We start from the raw sequence: 19,786 nt of genomic DNA, 5'->3' as shown, positions 1-19,786 counted from the left end.
CAATCACTTAGCAGCTTACTGTTCCGACCCCTCCACCGTGTGTTGTTGTGGTGAGGAGCAATGATGGAGTAGTAGTCAGAGAATGGGAGGTAGGAACTTGTGTTTTTTTAAATTCTACTTTTACTGCTTGTTAACTTGAAATCATTTGGAAGTGCTACAAAAGGCAGAATAGCTCTTCTGCTCCGGTATTACTCGCGGATGATTGTAGTGCATCGTGCTGAATTTCCTGTAGGTAAAGTTGGCGCTAACATTAGCATTTTGCTCACAAGGCTAACATTAGCATGCAGAGGTAGTGCAGCATGGCGTTAAAGGTTTTATTATGTAAAGTTCTGATTATAGTCTGAGCCAATAAACCACAAAGACTAACTCTGGTTGTTTTGTTTATTTGAATTTAATGCTAAAGAAAGTTCATGTGTGCAGCTGTTAAAGCATATCCAGAGGTGGTGGGTGGGGGAAGGGATTCCCTGCATAGCTTGGACAACTAAGTCCCACAAGGTGGCACAAATTTATACTAATTTTCCTGCATATTATAGGTTATAATTTTCAGGTTTTGTTGAAACTGTTTTAAAGACATGTTTATTCAACTATATATTCATTCACTGCTTCACTGTCTTGTGTTATGATGAGAGATGTTATTATTTTGTCAACCCCATTTATATCAACCGGGGGTAGTATAAAATAAAAAAGCTTTTATAAAAATAAAAAAAAAATGATGTGTATAAATATCCACATATTTGTGTTGAACACTAAAAACCACAAATGAGATTATAAATTGGTGTGAGTCTGATCTTGAGTATAGTATATCTTTAGCATTTGATGTATGACGACATCCTTCAGCTGCAACACCTTAATTAACACCAGGCATCTAGAAGAGTGCATGAAAACCTGCTAACACTCAAGTAAAGAAGTTGAAATAGAAGCTGAAGTAATGGAAATATGGTTGAAACCTTCACTTTGTACAACTCCACCGTTAAACATAGAGAGTTACAAGATCACTATGTCTTACTTGAAAAATACTGTGACCACATCCACTTTTATATAATTGATAGTGATAAACATGGAGTTTAAAATGAATTTAAATGGACACATTTGTTGGAACATTTCACCTCTAACTGTTATTTTCATTTTTGTACAGGGGTGCATTCTCCAGGACAACACTGAGAGTACGATACTTGTTCCAGTTCTGCTTCACCTCCTTGTCCACTCAGGAGCAAACACTACATGGAGCATTGACTGAAAATTATAAGTAAATGTAAATGTTTTTTACTTGTTGTTAGTGCTTTTTTTCTTAAGTTTAATGCATAGAAAATATTCACAGTTAATATAAAAATGATGGTGGGCATTTAAAAAAAAAAATATCACAATTGAACTCTTTAGTTTCATAAATTCAGTTTCAACCAGACTTTAGGTATGATTACACATGAATGTTAATTGTCAATAGCAAGCATTTTGTCATGATGTAAACATCCCCTTCTTCTTTAAGTTGTGAGTTTAAAGATACTGAGGATTAAAGGTTTTCTAATGTGTCTTTTCTTTTAAACCAGCACACAATGGAGGAGGGTGAAGATTTCTCTCTGTGTGGAAAAGCAGCTGTAACTGAAGCTAATCTGAGTAAGTAAAATGGCCATGGTGCTAAAATGACTATATGAGCTAATTCTCTCTATTTAAAGTATATATAGATGATAAATATATTACTGAACATTAATTAATTAATCTATTTATTGTATTTTAATACCTCCAGAAGACTTTGCATGTGTAGTGGTTGCCTTTTCATTATCAGAAAGTATAAATAAACAAATTTAATCCAGTACAATTACAGAATTTTTAACAACCCTGCCTCCACTTCATTCAAAATTTGTGACCTCACCTCTCAGTCAAGTATTTCTATCTAATCACTTGCTATCTTTCCTGTTTTTCAGGGGATGAGTACTATTGGAGGCTTGTTGCAGATTTCATTGGTCCTCAGTCGGGGGAAGGATTAGAGCTTGAAGAAGCACCATGCAAGAACAGACTTTTGATTCAAGTAGGACTTCTGAGAGAAGATAATAACTTCCCGTGGATTGCCATCATAGATTGGCTCAAGAAAATTTTCCCCAAATATCAGTCGGCTGATTTTCGTCGTTTGATTGAAAGAGGCATCGCGACAACACTAAGTCTGGGGAGTGAAGCGAGGTTTACTTTTCTGGAATCAGTTGTCAACTTTAACTTTGTCGGCCCAATATGTGATAGCATCGGGGTTGAACGACAACATCTTTTGGAAATGAGGGATTTTTCAGAGCGAGCACAATCAATCGAAGTCACAAATGGATTGATTCTCGAGTTGAGCAATTTTGTCACTAGGGAGAAAATTGCCCCAGTCGTTATAGTTAGTTGGCTTAGGAACTTCAACCCTGAGTTTTGTAAGAGAGGGGATATTCAAAGGGCATATAAAGTCCTCAGGGCCAAGATAAAGAAGTTAAAACTGTACTGCCGCAATTCAGAAACAAGACGTCACAGGAGGAATGCAGCGTTGGAAAATATGCTTCAAACTCCATTTGAACTGGTGCGGAAAAAAACACCTAAGTTTGTTGTGAAGAAACGCATGAGGAGAGATGACAGCATCAGTTATGAAAAAGTTACAATCAAGGAAGAATATGAGAGCTATGAAATCATGCAAGGTGACGGCCCTGAGATGAACAGAGGAGTCATAAAGAAAATAATACTGAAAGAACATGTCTCTCTACGTGATGAAAGTGATGAGGATTCGGATGCATCCAGCAGTGAAGAGGAAACCTCAGATATCAAAGCAGAGGCCCTGACGCTGCTTGACATTGCAATGCTGTCAGTCCACAAGCTGTCAGGTGTTTATGGTGGTAAAACCGCAACCTGCAAGCAAGTTTCCTTGGATCTCCTCAAAAATCACTACACTCTAACCTGCAAGGAGCATCCAGCCATGGCAGAGTTTGAGAAAAAACTGGACACGCTCATTGAAGACATTTCTCTAGCCTCTCCTGTGGTGTTTCTAAACTACAACGCCAATTTCCTTGTCGACATGCATGACGCAGTTGAGCAGCACATTATGAGCTTTGAAAAAGAGATTGTTCTATCAACTGGAGAGAAACTTGGCCGTGACAAGCTTCCAAAATTCAAGAACTTTGTGAATCTGTCAGAAAGTGCCACTTCACGCTACATTCACATGGCTTGCGATATTTTAAGTCCTCACACCCCTGATATGCAAAATTACAGAAAGCACTGGTTAGCCTTCTGTGAGGAAAAGAAAAACCCCTCCAGACTCACAGTGAATCAGTCAAACCGATTCAACAACTACTTCGGAGCTGCAGCGGGTCTGATTCATCATCACAAAGAGATCGCTCTCTTCTTCTCTGATTTGCTGTCACTGAACAACGACGAATGCCCAAATGTCATTCTTGAGAGTGTTGCCGCTGATGCTAACGATTCTGTGATTCAGAGCCTGGTGTGTGTTCTGGCCATTGTTCACTGCAAAATCCTCGGCCCTTTCTGGCAGCTCCTGAAAAGTGGAGGAGAGTACTCACAGTTCAGCCGGTACATGCTCTGTCTCTACCAAAAGTACCTTGATTGGTCCAAAGATCCTTCAACTCTACTGGAACCTGAAGGGGCCACAAATGTTTTCCTGCAGTTCCCATTGCAGGAGAAAACATTTGATGGAGTATTTCATTACTGTGGTCAGTGGCACACAAATAGGGACCTAATCAGAGCTTGCTTGAAGAGAACCATAAAGGTAATTGCAACCGTAACTGAGGAACATCTGAAGGACTTCCTGCCAGGAGGAACATTTTCTGAAGTCCCATCACCAGATTTGAGCTTGCAACTCGTAAGTTGCACCTTCTCTGTCCTGATGGCGGAGTATCCCTTTGGCCATGAATACCCTTACAAGAACAAGAGACCTGACAAGTCCTCTAAACAGTCCTCGCAGAAAAACTTGTCATCAGATAGCTCTCAGGAAGATGATGACCGGTCTGGTTCATTTGACGGCAGCTCTGATGAGTCCTCCGGTTGGCATCCTAAAAAGAATATACGCCTCGGCCAAAAAGATGACTGCAGCCCGCAGCTGAAAAAAGCTTACAGCGGCAAAAGAGAAAGGGCTGTAAGAGTAGAGCAAGAAGAGGTTGAGGAGAACATGGACAGGAAGTACATAATATCTACAGTGAACAGAAATGGAGGACCATGCAAGTCACAGCAGGACGTTGACAAAATGCTGCTGCGTTTTGATGGAAAACCCCGAGTGGAGAAACGAGAAGCCATCCGCTGCGAGATACTGTATCAGAAAATGATTCTCAACAACACAGACCCTCACTTGGATTGCATTTTCCGCAACAGCACGCAAATGGTGCTGAAGCTAAAGCTTGCGCTCCCGCGTGTTAAACCTGGGTACTCTCTTGTTTTGGCACCAAAAAAGACCAAAACAAAGCCTGTGCTGCAAGAACCAGATGCAACAGGGAAGAGTGAAAGCAGCAGCACGTGAGAGATTTAATTTCATCGAGAAAAAATGGTGATGAATTACATGGAAGACCATTTGAAGGAACTTGTGCTTGTGAATCATGTGACTTCCTCACATGATTCTATGTTTACAGACTAAACAGAAATACACACAATGGCCTCAATCTTTCAATACAAATACACTATAATGTATGATTTTCTATAGGCCAGATGAACTCATCATGTATGTTGTACAAACAATATTTTGATGCCATTAGTCGGGACGGTTGTTAGATTTTGTAACAGATATTTTTGATATGATAGAACTCCATAATTTGCATGGCACTGTATTTGAACTATGTCTAGAAAAGAAAACGGTACTCTTCTTTTATATAAAAGATTGTACCTATTGTAATTATGCACAGGTCAACACTAACTACTGCTGATATAAAAATCTAAATAAACATCTTTGTTCATAGTTTGTTTTATTAACTTTGTCAACCTTTATGATGAAGTAGAAAACTAATGTCTATTCATTAAGACCAGAGTTCAGTTACAAAATCTACCCAGTTTCAGTTCAAGTTCATGACTATTGGACAGACCTAGTGTTTTGCTTTTGTCAGTCACATAATAACCTTGTGTTTTTCCCAGATTTAAAGGGCATTTGTGGTTGCATCACAGGCATCAGCCATGTCAGTGAGTTCATGCTTATAAAAGCGTTGGCTGGGAGGGGCTCAAGAAAAGTGAGGCAGTAACTGCAGTAGGGCTTATTGGGGTCACTGTGCCAAAAAGCATTATGATGTTTTTTTGAACTACAGTTGCTAAGAAGGGTCTTAGATCCACCGATGGACTTGGAGGAAATGAGGGAGGCTGCAAGCTTTCTTATGAACGCCCTCTATTGTATTAGATTTGATTTTGAGGGAGATTAAATAACTTTGATAAACTTTGTGTCACCACAAACTGGTGCTCGGTGCTTCAGAGTCCAGCAATTAAAAAATAAAATAAAATAAAGGCCCGAAATCTAAGCATATTTTTAAAAATCCAATGTTATTGCATGAATTTATAATACATCCATGTGTGATCTGCTTCACTGAGATGCTACCCACATCGGTTGTAGGCAGGGTAAAAAGCGTACCTATTGGTGGAGGATTGTGACGATTGTGTATTCATGAGTCTCGGGAAACTGATTGTTGGACTAAACCAAGCACAAAAACCCTGACAGCTGATGGAGCTACTGTCGCACACTGAACTGTGTGGTTTCAAGTAAGAAGTGTTATGTTTTAAACCATATTTTAGATGCAGATCAGATATGTTTTGTATGAAAATGATTTTACTGCAAAATGTCCGGTAACTGCAATGCTAAATAAGAGTAATGAAGTACAAAGTACTTTGAAATGTAGTGAAGTAGAAGGATAAAGTAACATGAAATAGAAATACTCAAAGTACAAATGGGCTACATGCAGGCAGGAAAACAACACAGTTGTCGAGGATTTCTGTGACGATGGTGCATTCAGGAGTCTCCGAAAACTGAAACATCTACCGAGCACAAAAACAGTGACAGCGGATGGAGCCACTGTAGCAAACTGAACTGGGTAGTTTTAGGTAAGAAGTATTTCTATTTCATTTGTATTGTGCAACCATTGCGAGAATAGCTGTGGAAAAGCGGCAATCGCCCTGTTGTAATTGATCGAATCCCATTTGTAAATGTAATTAACGAGGAGTAAGCGAAGGCAACAGAAGGGGCGTGAACTTTGCGTAAGTGTCCACCATTCTCCAGGTTAACACACTGCAGCTTGTGGAAGAACACACTGTCGGCGTCTACCCCAAACAAAGTCAAAAGGGTTACCCGCATTTTCTTTGTTTTCTTGGCCGGAATAAGCGCTACCATGTCCGGCGGCAGCTGGTGGAGCAGTGCCGCGGTGACCCACGGGCTGATGGCTCTTTTTGCCATGGGTTCCTGGGTTTCCGTCAACAGCCTGTGGGTCGAGCTCCCGGTGGTTGTCAATGTGCTGCCCGAAGGTCAGTGGTATAACTTTCAGAGATATATACCGATGTCCAGTTACATCCGGGCCTTTATTTGAATGTCGTTGTTTTTATTATTCAGACTTCGTCGACCACAGTTGGACTCGACTGTGACGATGTTAGTTTCATCCCAGCTAGCTAAACATTTAACTGAAGACTAAAGGTCTAGTGTGGTTTATCTCCATTGAGAATAATTAAATGTCTAGAATACATTGTAATTACGTTCATGAGAAGGTCAGTGATTAAAATGAATAATAATCATAAAAGTGAGTGGTGGAAGAAATACTCGGGTACTTAAAGTAAAAGTAGCAATACCACACTGTGAAAAAAATACTCCATTACCAGTAAAGGTTCTGCAGTCAAAAGTAAAAGTGCTTATTATGCAGACAAATACCTAACTTAATGATGTGTTATACATTAATAAATAATACTTATGTTTAATGAATATACTCAGTTGGCAGTTTATTAGGAACAGTCCTGCAATAGAGAGGTAAGAGAGGTCCATACAGAAAATTCACAAAAATAATAAAGGAAATCTAACAAAACAGCAATATACAGAATATACGATCTTCATCAGTAATGCCTTTTTGTTTTACAGATTCAGGGTAAAAGGAGTTTTCTTTCTCAGCATGTTTTTGTTTTTAAATATTTCGAAGCAAATGTTGTCAAATGCACATATGACACATATATGGTACATGGACTGGTGCATAATAGAATAAAGTGAGAAAAAACGATAAATAATTGATTAAAATACATGCATTTGATTAGAAAAGCATTTGAAGATCAACAGAACACACAAGAGAATACTTGATGGGTAATTTAAAGTGAGCAAACGTAAATCTCAAACATTGTCCCATTTTTTTTCAAAATAAGATGTAAAATTATTGTGTATTATTGTGGGTTTTTTTAAATTTCTTATTACCCTTACAGATATTTCCCTTTTCTTGTTTCAGGGTGGAACCTGCCTGCCTACCTCTCAGTGCTGATAGCATTTGGGAACCTGGGTCCGATAGCAGTGACCATCACACACCACTGTGCTCCGGGACGTTTAAACGAACGCCTGGTGATCCACTGTATCCAGGTGCTGGCAGTGGTGGCGTCGGCTTTTCTGGCCGTCTTCTGGTCACACACTGTCACAATAGCAGGAGAGGAAAGGTCGCTGCCCTTCCTGCTCTTCACCTTTGTGTTGTCTTTGGTTTGCTGCACGTCCAACGTCACCTTCCTGCCTTTCATGTTTCGTTACCCGCCTCAGTATATCCGTACTTTCTTCATTGGTCAGGGGTTCAGTGCCTTGTTCCCTTGCATCGTGGCCTTAGGGCAAGGTGTTGGGAAGCTGGAGTGTAAAACAGTGAATGGCACAGTGCAGCCACAGTATTTAAAAGAGAGCTTTCCTGCCCAGAACTTCTTCTGGTTCTTGTGTGTCATGCTGTCAGTCTCAGCTTTAAGCTTCCTGGCTTTGACACGAAGACATACAGAGTCACAGCAAGATACACCGCCGCAGGAGTCTGATAAAGCAGAGGCAGCAAAGAACGGAGAGGAGACTCACCCGCTGCACAACGGAGGGACGCCGGTGTCTGAGGAGCAGGTGCAGGTGGAGGAACAGCCATCCGCTCAGACGTTCTGGACTCCACGCAATATCTACATGCTGATGCTGCTCGCTGTTTCCAATGCCCTCACCAACGGGGTCCTCCCATCTGTGCAGAGCTTCTCCTGTCTGCCCTATGGCACCATGACCTTTCACCTCTCTGTGGTCCTGGGCAACATCGCAAACCCCCTGGCCTGCTTTCTGGCCATGTTTGTTGTCCTCAGGTGAGAGAATTTTTGTCTTTGTGCTGATGAACAGTTAAACTATTTGTAAGAGCACACCTGTTTTTACCTTTGATGGTTGTGACCATTTGTTCTTTGTCTTCCAGGTCCTCCACAGGTCTGGGTTTCTTGTCTGTAGCAGGGGGAGTATTTGCTGCATATCTCATGGGATTAGCAGCACTCAGCCCCTGTCCACCGCTCCTGGGAAACGCCGCTGGTGTGGCTTTAGTGGTGAGAGCTAATACTCATCTCTAGGCTTATGTGTTTTTTTAATTATTTGATTCTAGTACAGATTTTTCCACATGACTTTTACCAAAAACCACAATTCCTTGAGAATTGAGAATTTTGTTCTACAAGGACTTATTTTATTCAACAAAAGAGCTAATTATTACCAAATGTTAAATATTGTCTAAAAAAAGAGTATAAAATTCGGTATTTTTTTAAATAAAATCTAAGGAATATCTGCTCAAAGACTAAGTTGACAAGATTACAAGTCTGACTGACAATTAGTTGCAGCTTTTGGTATATGACACTTTTGTTTATCGGGCTGTGTCCACACTACTAGTAGTTTTGCTAGGTTTTCATCTCCCGTCCACACAACTCCAGAGTTTTCGAGCACTGATAACAGAGACATTTGTAAATGCTGCTGGCCCCATTTTATTTTGAAAAGTCTGGGGTTGTGTTGTATCTGGACGGACAGTAACTGAGACCTTTGGAAACGATGACGTAGACACCCACGGTCTCTCCTGATTGGCTTTCATCAGCCTCAACTAGCAGTGGTGAATACAACATGATAATGAATCACAGTGTTACTGACCTTGTTGTCTTTGCTAGCAGCTGCTGTTCAGTTCAATTCTGCATTTTAATGCTACAACTGTCTTTGTTGTTCTCGTTCAGTCTATTTTTTGCAACTACCGGTAATCAACTGCAGAGTAGACAATCCGCTTCCTGTTTACACCGGCTTGCGCATGCTCAGTGTAGGTGATTGCTCATGTATGAGTGTGCTTTCAGGTGTGAAAAAAAATGTAAATGTAGTAGTATAGAGGTAATATTCAGCATTTTCCAGTTATCAGTATCGTTATGTTTTTTTAACCGATAACTGAGTAAACGTGTTACTGCATTAGATTTTAAAAGGGGAGGGGTAAAACATCTTATTTGGTGATGATGATAATATTAGATAAAACGATTAAATTAAAGAGCATCTTTAGGCTGCCAGGTGAATCAGTTCACAGGTGAGAACAGCACCGTACCGACCAAATAATTCCATTCAGGCTCTTTGCAGCCTGTGCATGCACCTGATAATTACTAATATACACTTCCATATGTATACACTTATATACACTGTATGCGCTGTCAGTTTATTAGGAACATCTAGCTAAAACTAATGTAATCTAATACAACAGTCCTGCACTAAATCCTCCTGCATGGAGGTTATAATGTTCAGTTTTAATTAAAATTGTATTAGACAATTGTTGATTATCATTGTGGACGATTTAGTTTGTGGAGCTGTGTTACATTATACAGAGGTGTTTCTGTTAGCTACTTTCACTGATATAAGTGGAGTGAACAACATAATAGAAACACTTGGACGCCACGGTGAGTGTCCTTATACAGCAGTAGTTTTGTGTTGGCATATCAGTTCTAAATATCAGTTATCTGTTTCCTTAATTACCAATAATCAGTATCGGTATCGGCCCTGAAAAAAACATATTAGTGGATCCCTAGTGTAGACAGTCTTGGTGCTATGGCTACTGCAGTTTGACACCCAGTCCTACACATTTCTCACTTCAGAGGAACAAATGTGTGAACAAAGCAAAAAAAAAACATAACTGGTATTTATAAATGCAGAATGAGCAGTGAAAACGTGAATATTTCAGACCATGTCAACGATACGGTTGTTTGCTTAAATGTTTTGAAACAATTACCTGTCAATCAAATCACATTTACAAACTTGATTTTGATTGATTACTTTTGTGCGATCTGTTCCTGTTATGTGCATTGTATTGGTATTTGTCTTTGCGGGGTTTAATACATCTGGCGCCAGATGTTAAACATACTGAAGCTTCAGTTTCATCTCTTCTTTTTCTCCATGACCAACACTGACTGACTTCAGCTGCTTGTTTGCGCCCCCTGCAGGTCGTCTCCTGGATTATTTTCACTGGCCTCTTCTCATATCTGAAGGTGGTGATTGGGACTTTGCTTCATGAGGCGGGTCACGCTGCCCTGCTTTGGTGCGGCATCTCCATCCAGGCCGGCTCCCTGATCGGAGCCCTCACCATGTTCCCCCTCATCAACATCTATCATGTATTTGCCAGAGCTCAGGAGTGTGTGGATAACTGCAGTTAGCAGGAGTGAGAAATGTAATGTTTTATTTTTAATACACACACACAGCTCCCAATCATTCCTCCTGGGAACTGACTGTTTCAACCATGTTTTTAGGGAAACACCAGATCTGTTTTGGCCTCATTTTTCTTGAGGAACTCGCCACCGATGAGGCGTCCTCACCTCACCCAGAAGCCTCTGAGCCTGTGAAAGAAAAAACATTCACTCATAATGGGAGCATTGTGTTTCTGCACATTGACCAAGGGGCTGCAAAATACATATGATGCAGTAATACCACAAGTGCTTTGTGCTCGATTTTTGTAATTGAGGTTGTTTACAGTAGCAAAAACAGCTGATGGATTTTTCCCGGTACAACAGGTCATGTGAGGTTATTTACTCAGGAACTTATCATTAATTCAAAATCATTAATTTATTCATCCACATTTGTTGCTAATTAATGTGACATATTTCACAGTTAGTTGCAAACTACTGTCTCATCCCTGTTGAAAGGCAAACAGCGCTTTTGTTTTTAATTTCAGCGACTGTTTTTAAACGTCTGGCTACCTCTTGCCTTTGATTCCATATGAGCATGAAATACAATTATATAATTTCATCAAAGTCTAATACACAGTTCGGTTATGCAGAAGTCAGTATGATGAAAATTGTATTGTAACGATAAACATTCTTGATTTCGTGTCAAAGTGAAGTGTGCCTGAGAAATGTTGAATTTAACGAAACAGAGCTTTCATGAATGTCACTTTCCTTTTGTTTCTCATAATGTTTCATACAGACATTTGATGTAATTTACTGACAGTTATGTTATGCTACCTTAAGGGAACAATATCCTTGATGAATAGTGAAGTAATGCGTTTTGGTAAACAAGGGATTCTGTCATGTCAACCTTTGAGGTAATGATTATGTATATCTTTGATATGCTCTAATACCTTGTAAGCTAATTTCTTTACAGAGGAAGAATATCTGTTCAGTGTGCCTCAACTTTATGGTGGCAATCCTAACATTTTTCATTTATCAGTAATTTGTCAAGTTTTGTGCTGATTTTAATGTTTAATGTTTTAATAGTTACATGATTGAAAAGGTGCTCTTTCTTTTTTTTGTTGATTTTATGATTTTTTTTTTTTTTTTTAAGATTTGTTGAAAATGTCCTGAAGCTTTTATTTTCTTAAAACATTAGTGTTGAGGAAAGCCTTTCATTTTTTGTTTCTATGACATTTTAATGACTTACTGTACTACGAGTGTTTTATGTCTCATGAGGAAAAATATACACAATCTTCAGTGTATTCAATGTAGACTTGCTGACACCTACGAACAACTCTATAACCCCACTGAGTTGGCCCCTTGATCCTTTCATCAAGGAGAACACCCCTTCTTCCCTCTTACATCACCAACGCTTTATCGTCTTAACAACAACTTACCTGTAGATATGTTGTTACAACCCGGCTCACAGGGGAAAGGGAAGCAACACAAAACCCAGTTGGTATTAGGTATAAGGTTGTTTATTGTAACGTAAATTGTAAAAATAATGGTTTATATGTACAAAAAACACAAACCAAGGAATGGGGCCGGTGGGTGCTGTCCAAACCAAAAACAGAATATAACAAAAGGAGGACTCTATGAGCTAATCAGTAAAACTATTTACCCAATTGAAAGTAAAAGGAAAAACAAAACTGGCTACCAAGGCCAACTAAAGAACCAAAACACACCAGGAACAGCACCCCTGCACCTAGTGTATGTAACAATACAAATGGCTACAAGTGGAGGAACCAGCCAAATCAGTTTAAGTATAAAATCTAAACCTGACCCCACTTCCAGGCTTCCAAAGTTACGATCAGTAAAATACAACAAACAAACTGTCTAGCGCCCACTTAAGGTTCACACAGTACAAATGTCCTTCCAACAACGAGGCGAGCTGCCACTAACAGTCAGCTGCCTGGACTGACAGGCGGGCCGGAGCTTTATAGCTGGTGGTTCCTGATTGGGCGGCAGGGATTGGCCAGCTGCAAACAAACCGTACCAATCAGGCCAGAGAGGGTGGAGCATCCGGGTGGACGGAGCAGGCCGCTCGGCAGGCAGCCTGGCAAACAGGAAAATTAAACACAACAAAAATGGCCAGAGTGGCGGCCGTAACATATGTTGATTCAGTCTAAGGGCTCTTCCTGCTCTACCTGTGGATATGCCCATCCAGCCTAAGAGCCCCTCCTACCCCCTTGATAACTAGAACCTAGGTGTTACACTGCTAGACCTCTAGAGTACGTTACCTTTTGTTTCTAATTTCCTTTCCTGTCTGACCAAATGTCTGTAACCCCAGGTATATGCAAATACAGTTGTCCATCCCATTGTCTTGAACTGTATAACTGTCCCCCTGCCCTACACTCTGGGTCAGTCTACTGCCTCAGACCCGCTCTGTTGCATCACTACAGTAAACTTGAAACTAAGGACTTGAGTGAATTTTCTTCAACACTTACTATAATATGACTATTGTATGACTTACTATACTTAGCATAGTCTATATCACATTAGCTCTAATTTATTAAGGTACAATACAGTATGAATCACACATTAATTTGTTAAATAAAAATGTATATTAATCATAGGGTGCTATTCTTTGATGACTGATGACTATATTTCTGACCTCTTGATGCTTTAGTTTGGATCTGTGCTTTGTTTTGAGGCCTTATGTGAGCATATGATTTAGGATTTATCACATATTGGCTTTTGGTAATCAACACATAATTTTAATGTTATCAGTCTTTTCTCTAAAAATTCAATTGGGGATTTCTAGTATCTTTCCCATTGTAAATCAACAGATGAAATGTGCAGTAATGCAACTGAACATCTTAAACACTTCATCCATGTTCACCTCTTCTCCCATGATCCCCTTAAGCAGAATTAATGAATTCTGCAGATTCTTGAATGTGTCTCACTCATTCAGAAAACTGCCTCAGGGAAAAGATATCGGGGAAATGAGGCTGAAAATCACAGCATGTGATGTTCATTGATCTTTAAAGTCCTGACAGTGAAAGTACTGGAGGTTATGACAATGATCAGTTAAACCAAACATGTGTCATGGTTGGCTACATGATCTCACACCCACTCGCCCCAAGGAGGGTTTAATCCCTTGGCGCACACACAGTTTACTGCACAGGACTTTGGCTTCTCTCTCTCTCTCTCTCTCTCTGCAGAAAACACCAAACTCTCCACCAAACAGCATGTGAGTATCTGCAGGGTTGCATACTATCATACTTTTAATTTTAGTAATAATATGAATAATTTAATGGATTGAAATTTGTGAACAAAAAGGGAAAAAGTTGTACTTTACTCATGTGCAGTGATGTTTTTCTGAATATGTTGATGTTTTAAACAGTATGTTGATGATGCTTTAATGTTTTAATGTTTATAATCCCAATATCCACAATCAGTTAACAACCTGTCAATGAGAAGCATTAAAATTATGGTTGTGCTTCCAGATCTAACAGATAATTATTCACTTATAGTGAACATTTTGCTTCTTTTTTTGAACACGCTGCATGAATTGGAGAATCATTTTCCTCATTCAGTCACTGATCTAAGTCTCCTCTGCAAGCTGTTTCCTTTTGAGTAAACAATGTACTGGTCAGCTGTTTTCTTAGGTTATGTAATAGCTACCAGCACATCAGGTGGTCATGCTTTCTTTGCTGTATGTCTGATGTTTAGGGTTTGACCCATGAGCCGCCTGAGATAAAAGGGAACAACTTCTAATTTGACATGCTTGCATGTAAAGTTTTCAGTATTTAATGTTGTAACTCATATGACTGAGAATAAGCAAAAATGAAACACTGTTGATTGTATAGCCAACAAACAAAGAGAAGACAATGTCCTGAGAAGACAATAAACATTAACTAAATAGAGGACGAAGTCACGTGGCGTACCTTTAGGAAGCGTTGACAGAGGATGCTTCGTCATGATGACACATTAATCTAGTGAAGTTACCATTAACATGTTAAAACCTTTTTTACTCACTGCAAATATGTCTCATTCTTTGTTACTGCACTGAAGCCAAACCAACACTCACATTTGCTATTGTCACTTATAGGGACATTGCATTACTTTAACTATAACCATGACACCTAAACTATCTCTTAGCTAAACTATAACGCAATCTTAACCCTAAACCTCATGATAAAACCAAATCTTAACTCTTAAACTTCCTGGCTAACCTTGTGTGGACCAGATTAATACAAATTACTATTATCAGGAATTCTGTTTTTCCTTCTGATTAATTTGATTTAATTTACAAAGGTTCAAGGTTTATTATTCATATTTTTATACGTACACTTGTTTTATACTTATGTTATTTATGTGGTGACTAACGCATCATATGTGTGGTTGTTTTTATTCTTTAATATTCAAATTGTCATACCGCTGAGGAGAGGCACTACAGCTGTGAGATGTCAAATAAAAGCCTCTCTGTTCTATTCTATTTTATTCTATTAGTTTGTGGTCCTCACATGTCAAAAACTCAACAGTCGAGGTTCTTTCCAAATATCCAAATATATTACAAAGTTACTCAGTACAGATCTGTAAAATCTAATAGCTGAAGTTTCCTGGAAATAAATTAATAATTTTTTATTGAAAACTTCATGTTATTTATTTTTTATCTGTAGACAAATTCCACATTGTCTTGCATGTAATGGTTTATGTTTTAATACAGTTACAGTTACATTTACAGTTACACTAGAAATGAACAGGAATGAATTCATAGTGAGGATGAGAGTGAACTAATTTAACTCTTATATTTACTGTCTGTGGATTTTTGGAGCCAAACGTTGCCAAAAACAAACCAAAAGCACAGAGCTCCATTCTACTGGAGTGAACAACAACCAACTGCTGCAAACCTCAACCACCGTCACTGAAACAACCCGCTAAACGATGAGGTTTAAAACTCCTGTTACAGAGTCAACGGCCGTGCCTGCTCCCCTATCAAGCTGTACTGCTTTGATGCCCTATGCTAAATGCTAACTTTAGCATCAGCATACTCACAATGGCAATGTGGACATGCTGATGTTTAGCAGGCATAATGTTTACTATATTCACCACCTAATCTTAGCATGTTAGCATGATAGCATTTGCTAATTAGCACTAAATACAGAGAATAGCCGAGGCAGCAGAGGTTATATTACACAAACTAAAAATCTAATCTTATGGAGCTAAAAGTCATTAGGATTGGGGTACATGAATTCCCAAACAACATTTTATGGCATTCAGTCCAACACTTCATAATGTTTCCCTAAAAAACTAAAAGATCAGAAGCCAGATTGATTCATCCGTGAATGTTTTACAAAATTTCATCCAATAGTTACAGATACAATTCCGTCTCAACCAGAGTGGTGGCAAAGAATGATCACAGTTTCAGATTTGACTTAAAGGTCCGAGTCCATCAGAACTAAAATCACCAGTTTGAACTTAACAATTCCTTTTTGTCTCTTTCTAGAGAAAACCATCTCGACATGTCGCTCCTCACCCACCTGCTGGCGTGTCTGTTCGGGATGGGATCCTGGGTGTCCATCAACGGCCTGTGGGTGGAGCTTCCTCTGATTGTCCCTCAGATCCCAGAGGGCTGGTACCTGCCCTCGTACCTCTCAGTCCTGATCCAGATGGCCAACGTCGGGCCTCTCTTCGTCACCCTGATGCATCGCTTCCGGCCCGGCGCCCTGAATGAGACCGCTGTCATATACGTGATCATTGGCCTGGGGACTGTGGCCAGTTTCCTGTTGGGTTTCTTCTGGAAGAAGACGCTTGTGGTGGCAGGTGGTCCCCACAGTGTAGCCCTCCTCGCCTTAACCTTCTTCCTCGCTGCTGTTGACTGCACCTCCTCCGTCACCTTCCTGCCCTTCACGATGCGCCTCAAGCCTCAGTATCTGACCACCTACTACATTGGGGAGGGTGTGAGCGGCCTCCTGCCGGCATTAGTGGCTCTGATCCAGGGTGTTGGGGTGGTCCACTGCATAAACAGCACACAGTCTCTGAACCACACCATGAACTCCTCCAGCAGCTCCGTGACCTTTGACCTCCAGGCCCAGTATCAGCCAGCAAACTTCTCTGTTGAGGTGTTCTTCTTCTTCCTCAGTGCCATGATGCTGGTGTGTCTGGTGGCTTTCCTGCTGCTGAACCACCACCCAGCTGTGGCCCGGGAGCACCCCAACGGTCGATACACCAACGGAGTGAAAGAGAAATCTCCGAAAAACAGGAAGTGGGTGGAGCGGAAGCCCATGATGGATCCGTACAGACCCACAAACCAGATGCGCAAAAGCAGCTTCGGCTCCGGCGCTTACAGTTGGATTCAGGTGTTTTACATCTTCGTGGTTCTGGCCTGGGTCAACGCTCTGACCAACGTGGTGCTTCCCTCAGTACAGTCCTACTCATGCCTGCCGTACGGGAACAACGCCTATCACTTATCAGCCACCATGGCTGCCGTGTCCAACCCTTTGGCCTGCTTCATCGCCATGTTCCTCCCCATAAGGTCAGTGAGTCATCACACGATCTGTTCACAGTTCAACACAAAACAGGGCTCATGGCTACATACACTTTTATTTTTAACAGGGTTAGCTAATGTCATTTCTACAGCCCAAAATCACAAATTGGCTACAAAATCCTCGACTTACAGAAGGAGAAGAAGTCACAAAAACACAGTTTAATGAGGGAAAAAAGGAAGAAACATCAGGAAGTGCAAAAACGTGCAATCTTGCAAATAATATGATTCTACATTAAAAATGTATCTAGTTTCCAGATACTGACGCTGATTTCTGCAAACGTTTTGAAAATGTTGATTTGTGAAATCTAGTCAAGGAAATGCGTCAAGCTCTTTCCATGGGAATTAATTATGTCAGATAAATCATGTCAGTCTGTTACTTTATTTTACTTTATAAATGTATCTGAAGAATAACAATGCCAAGATGAGAACGTCTTCAATAACATTCTCAGTCAGCCACAGATGAATCATTTTCACACAAACTGACTTCACATTTCGGAAACAGGACTACGACATTACGACTACAAACTTTTCAACATCTTCGGGAAGAAGTTGAGACTTGAGCTGCAAGTAAAACGTATTTTTGGTGTCAGTTTATCTGTCTTTTTTTTTTTTTAAATGAACTAATTAATTGCTAAATGTCCATCACAATCTCTCAGAGCCCAACTTCAGGTTTGAGGGGACTGGAAATAGTGAAAGTTCAGTGTTTTCTGATCAACATGACTAATCAGTTAATCAACTTATTTCAGCATTTGCACCGTTGCTAACGAATGGTATTTCACTGTGCTCTGGCATTCAGAGTATGAAAGATTAACTGAACATTTTTGCAGCTCCACCAGCCATGTTTCCACGTGTTTGTGCTGTTTATATGTTGTCACAGCATGTTGTTAAAATATTGTTAAACCTGTCTGACCTTTGACCTCACAGGTCCCTGCTGCTGATGGGAGCTCTCACAGTGACGGGCAGTGGCGTTGGAGCTTATATAATGAGCATGGCAGTGCTGAGTCCATGTCCACTGCTGGTTAATGAAACCTCAGGTGGTTTCATCATGGTGAGTTCATTAGGCTCAAATACCTTCTTCTTCACAAGTGTAAACATGAATGACTGTTACTGGATCACTACGTATACTGTGTGTCCAGTGGGGAGACATTTACCTGTCTCTGCTCCTCAGGTGCTGTCCTGGATCATCTTCGTACTCACTCTGTCCTACGTGAAGGTGATCATAGGCGTGATCCTGCGCGACGAGGGCCACAGCGCCCTCGTGTGGTGCGGAGCCGTGGTGCAGCTCGGCTCCCTGCTGGGAGCCGTGACCATGTTTCCGCTGGTCAGCCTGTACAGCTTCTTCTCATCAGGAGACCCGTGCAACACAAAGTGTCCTTGAATGATGACGTCATGAAGAACAGACTGCAAGCTGTTGAGAGCTCGACTGGATTTCCTTCTTTCTGTCTGTGGGAATCAGTTTGAAGCTTATTTATTGTCTTTTCCCCTCATGACTTATTTCCTTGGAGACATCTGAATCTGAATGTGTCGTTTGAGAGCACAAAGATGTATAATATGAACAAGCTAGTAATAATGTAGCCTTCCTGTCCATGCTGCACCTCCAGTGAAACTATGCTGTCTGATAAATGTGTTTGGGTCAAATTGTGGGTCATTTTTCTACATTTGTTTAGATCTCTTAAAAACTTTTCTATCCGCCTGAAGCAAAAGTCCATTGAACTGACCGATAGGCAGAGTGAACATCACACATGCACCAATAAATAATTATTCAATAAAACAAAATACAAGAAGAGAATTTGTGAGTAAAATATAGAAGGATATTTGCTATTTCAAGCTTACTTTACTTGACTTCACTTGACTTTGTCATTAGGTTCAACTTTATTTTCCTCGTGTGTCCTGCACATTTCTATTTGTATGTAGCTGCTGTAAAAGTTCAGAGTATTGATATTAACACTGTCTGTTACACCTCTGACTACAGCCTGTAGAAAAACCCTCTTTAGCCTCTTTTGTGGGAATGAATGATTTGTAATATAATAATTCTGTAATTAGGTTATTGTTTTTATTGTTTTCATTCAGATGTGTTTTAATCATGTTGTTTATTGTATGATATTATATTACATCATAAAGATATAATCCAAACATCACTTAAGGAACATAATGCGTCTCTTTTCTTTGTAACATGACTGGACACAAACTGGACAATCAGACGTCGCAGACTTATGAACATAATGAGCAGAATAAAATACAGACCACTATTATCTATGGAAAAATAAAAATAGAAAAATAAAAAAATAAATACACATAACATTTTGGGGTGGATTACATGGCAAATGTACGTGTCCAAAAATTCAGAAGCCTGACGCCGACAAGTCCTGTGTGGGCGTGTACAAACAACACCTGATTGACAGCTGCATCACTCTACTGTGGTAATTCTGTTGTATCTCTTAATTTTTTCCTTTAATTTACAGCTTCAGCACTAATATTTGTATGTATATTGTGACACCAGCTTAGCTCCGCCCACCTCCGACCTGAGCAGAAGTGCAATCAGAATGAGTGAAAACACCTGTGTGAGTGTGCAGCCTCCATAAGACTCTGTAACCTGGCTGCAGGGATCTGCTCCCATTCAACAGCAGTGAGGCTGGGTACTGATACTCGGTGATGAGACCCGGTCCTCCA

General features: G+C 40.2%; 3 protein-coding genes across 5 annotated transcripts; all 3 read left to right on the top strand.

Moving 5' to 3' along the window:
- Positions 1-51: 51 nt before the first annotated feature.
- On the top strand, positions 52-4,508 carry LOC111220861. 3 transcript variants are annotated; one of them, XM_022744115.1, is made up of 4 exons: positions 52-89; positions 1,136-1,246; positions 1,545-1,611; positions 1,920-4,508. In XM_022744115.1, exons 3-4 carry the CDS (start codon positions 1,551-1,553, stop codon positions 4,481-4,483), a joined length of 2,625 nt encoding a protein of 874 aa, XP_022599836.1. In that variant the 5' UTR covers positions 52-89; positions 1,136-1,246; positions 1,545-1,550; the 3' UTR covers positions 4,484-4,508. The 3 variants fall into 3 exon arrangements, with proteins under 3 accessions (XP_022599836.1, XP_022599833.1, XP_022599835.1); XM_022744112.1 differs by having other exon boundaries at positions 1,136-1,252; XM_022744114.1 differs by lacking the exon at positions 52-89 and having other exon boundaries at positions 1,130-1,252.
- Positions 4,509-6,209: 1,701 nt separating this feature from the next.
- slc52a2 (solute carrier family 52 member 2) lies at positions 6,210-11,755 on the top strand. The gene is made up of 4 exons (XM_022744182.1): positions 6,210-6,456; positions 7,413-8,268; positions 8,373-8,496; positions 10,402-11,755. The coding sequence occupies exons 1-4, from the start codon at positions 6,324-6,326 to the stop codon at positions 10,609-10,611; spliced, it is 1,323 nt and encodes a 440-aa protein (XP_022599903.1). The 5' UTR covers positions 6,210-6,323; the 3' UTR covers positions 10,612-11,755.
- Positions 11,756-13,745: 1,990 nt separating this feature from the next.
- LOC111220872 (riboflavin transporter 2-like) lies at positions 13,746-19,244 on the top strand. The gene is made up of 4 exons (XM_022744136.1): positions 13,746-13,816; positions 16,076-17,104; positions 18,041-18,164; positions 18,285-19,244. The coding sequence occupies exons 2-4, from the start codon at positions 16,092-16,094 to the stop codon at positions 18,492-18,494; spliced, it is 1,347 nt and encodes a 448-aa protein (XP_022599857.1). The 5' UTR covers positions 13,746-13,816; positions 16,076-16,091; the 3' UTR covers positions 18,495-19,244.
- The last annotated feature ends 542 nt before the right edge of the window (positions 19,245-19,786 follow it).

The sequence above is a fragment of the Seriola dumerili genome, unplaced genomic scaffold, assembly GCF_002260705.1.
Source record: "Seriola dumerili isolate Sdu_G_001 unplaced genomic scaffold, Sdu_1.0 BDQW01000078.1, whole genome shotgun sequence".
Classification (NCBI taxonomy): domain Eukaryota; kingdom Metazoa; phylum Chordata; class Actinopteri; order Carangiformes; family Carangidae; genus Seriola; species Seriola dumerili.
Note: the sequence above shows the minus strand (reverse complement) of the source record. Positions and strands in the feature narration are given on the sequence as shown.

Excerpts from the sequence above, each read along its gene's own strand:
- LOC111220861 (XM_022744115.1), top strand. The coding sequence starts at position 1,551 with ATGGAGGAGGGTGAAGATTTCTCTCTGTGTGGAAAAGCAGCTGTAACT. Across the intron at positions 1,612-1,919 it reads TGTAACTGAAGCTAATCTGA|GGGATGAGTACTATTGGAGG; the intron begins GTAAGTAAAATG and ends CCTGTTTTTCAG.
- slc52a2 (XM_022744182.1), top strand. The coding sequence starts at position 6,324 with ATGTCCGGCGGCAGCTGGTGGAGCAGTGCCGCGGTGACCCACGGGCTG. Across the intron at positions 8,269-8,372 it reads GCCATGTTTGTTGTCCTCAG|GTCCTCCACAGGTCTGGGTT; the intron begins GTGAGAGAATTT and ends TTTGTCTTCCAG. Across the intron at positions 8,497-10,401 it reads CCGCTGGTGTGGCTTTAGTG|GTCGTCTCCTGGATTATTTT; the intron begins GTGAGAGCTAAT and ends CGCCCCCTGCAG.
- LOC111220872 (XM_022744136.1), top strand. The coding sequence starts at position 16,092 with ATGTCGCTCCTCACCCACCTGCTGGCGTGTCTGTTCGGGATGGGATCC. Across the intron at positions 17,105-18,040 it reads GCCATGTTCCTCCCCATAAG|GTCCCTGCTGCTGATGGGAG; the intron begins GTCAGTGAGTCA and ends TTGACCTCACAG. Across the intron at positions 18,165-18,284 it reads CCTCAGGTGGTTTCATCATG|GTGCTGTCCTGGATCATCTT; the intron begins GTGAGTTCATTA and ends TCTGCTCCTCAG.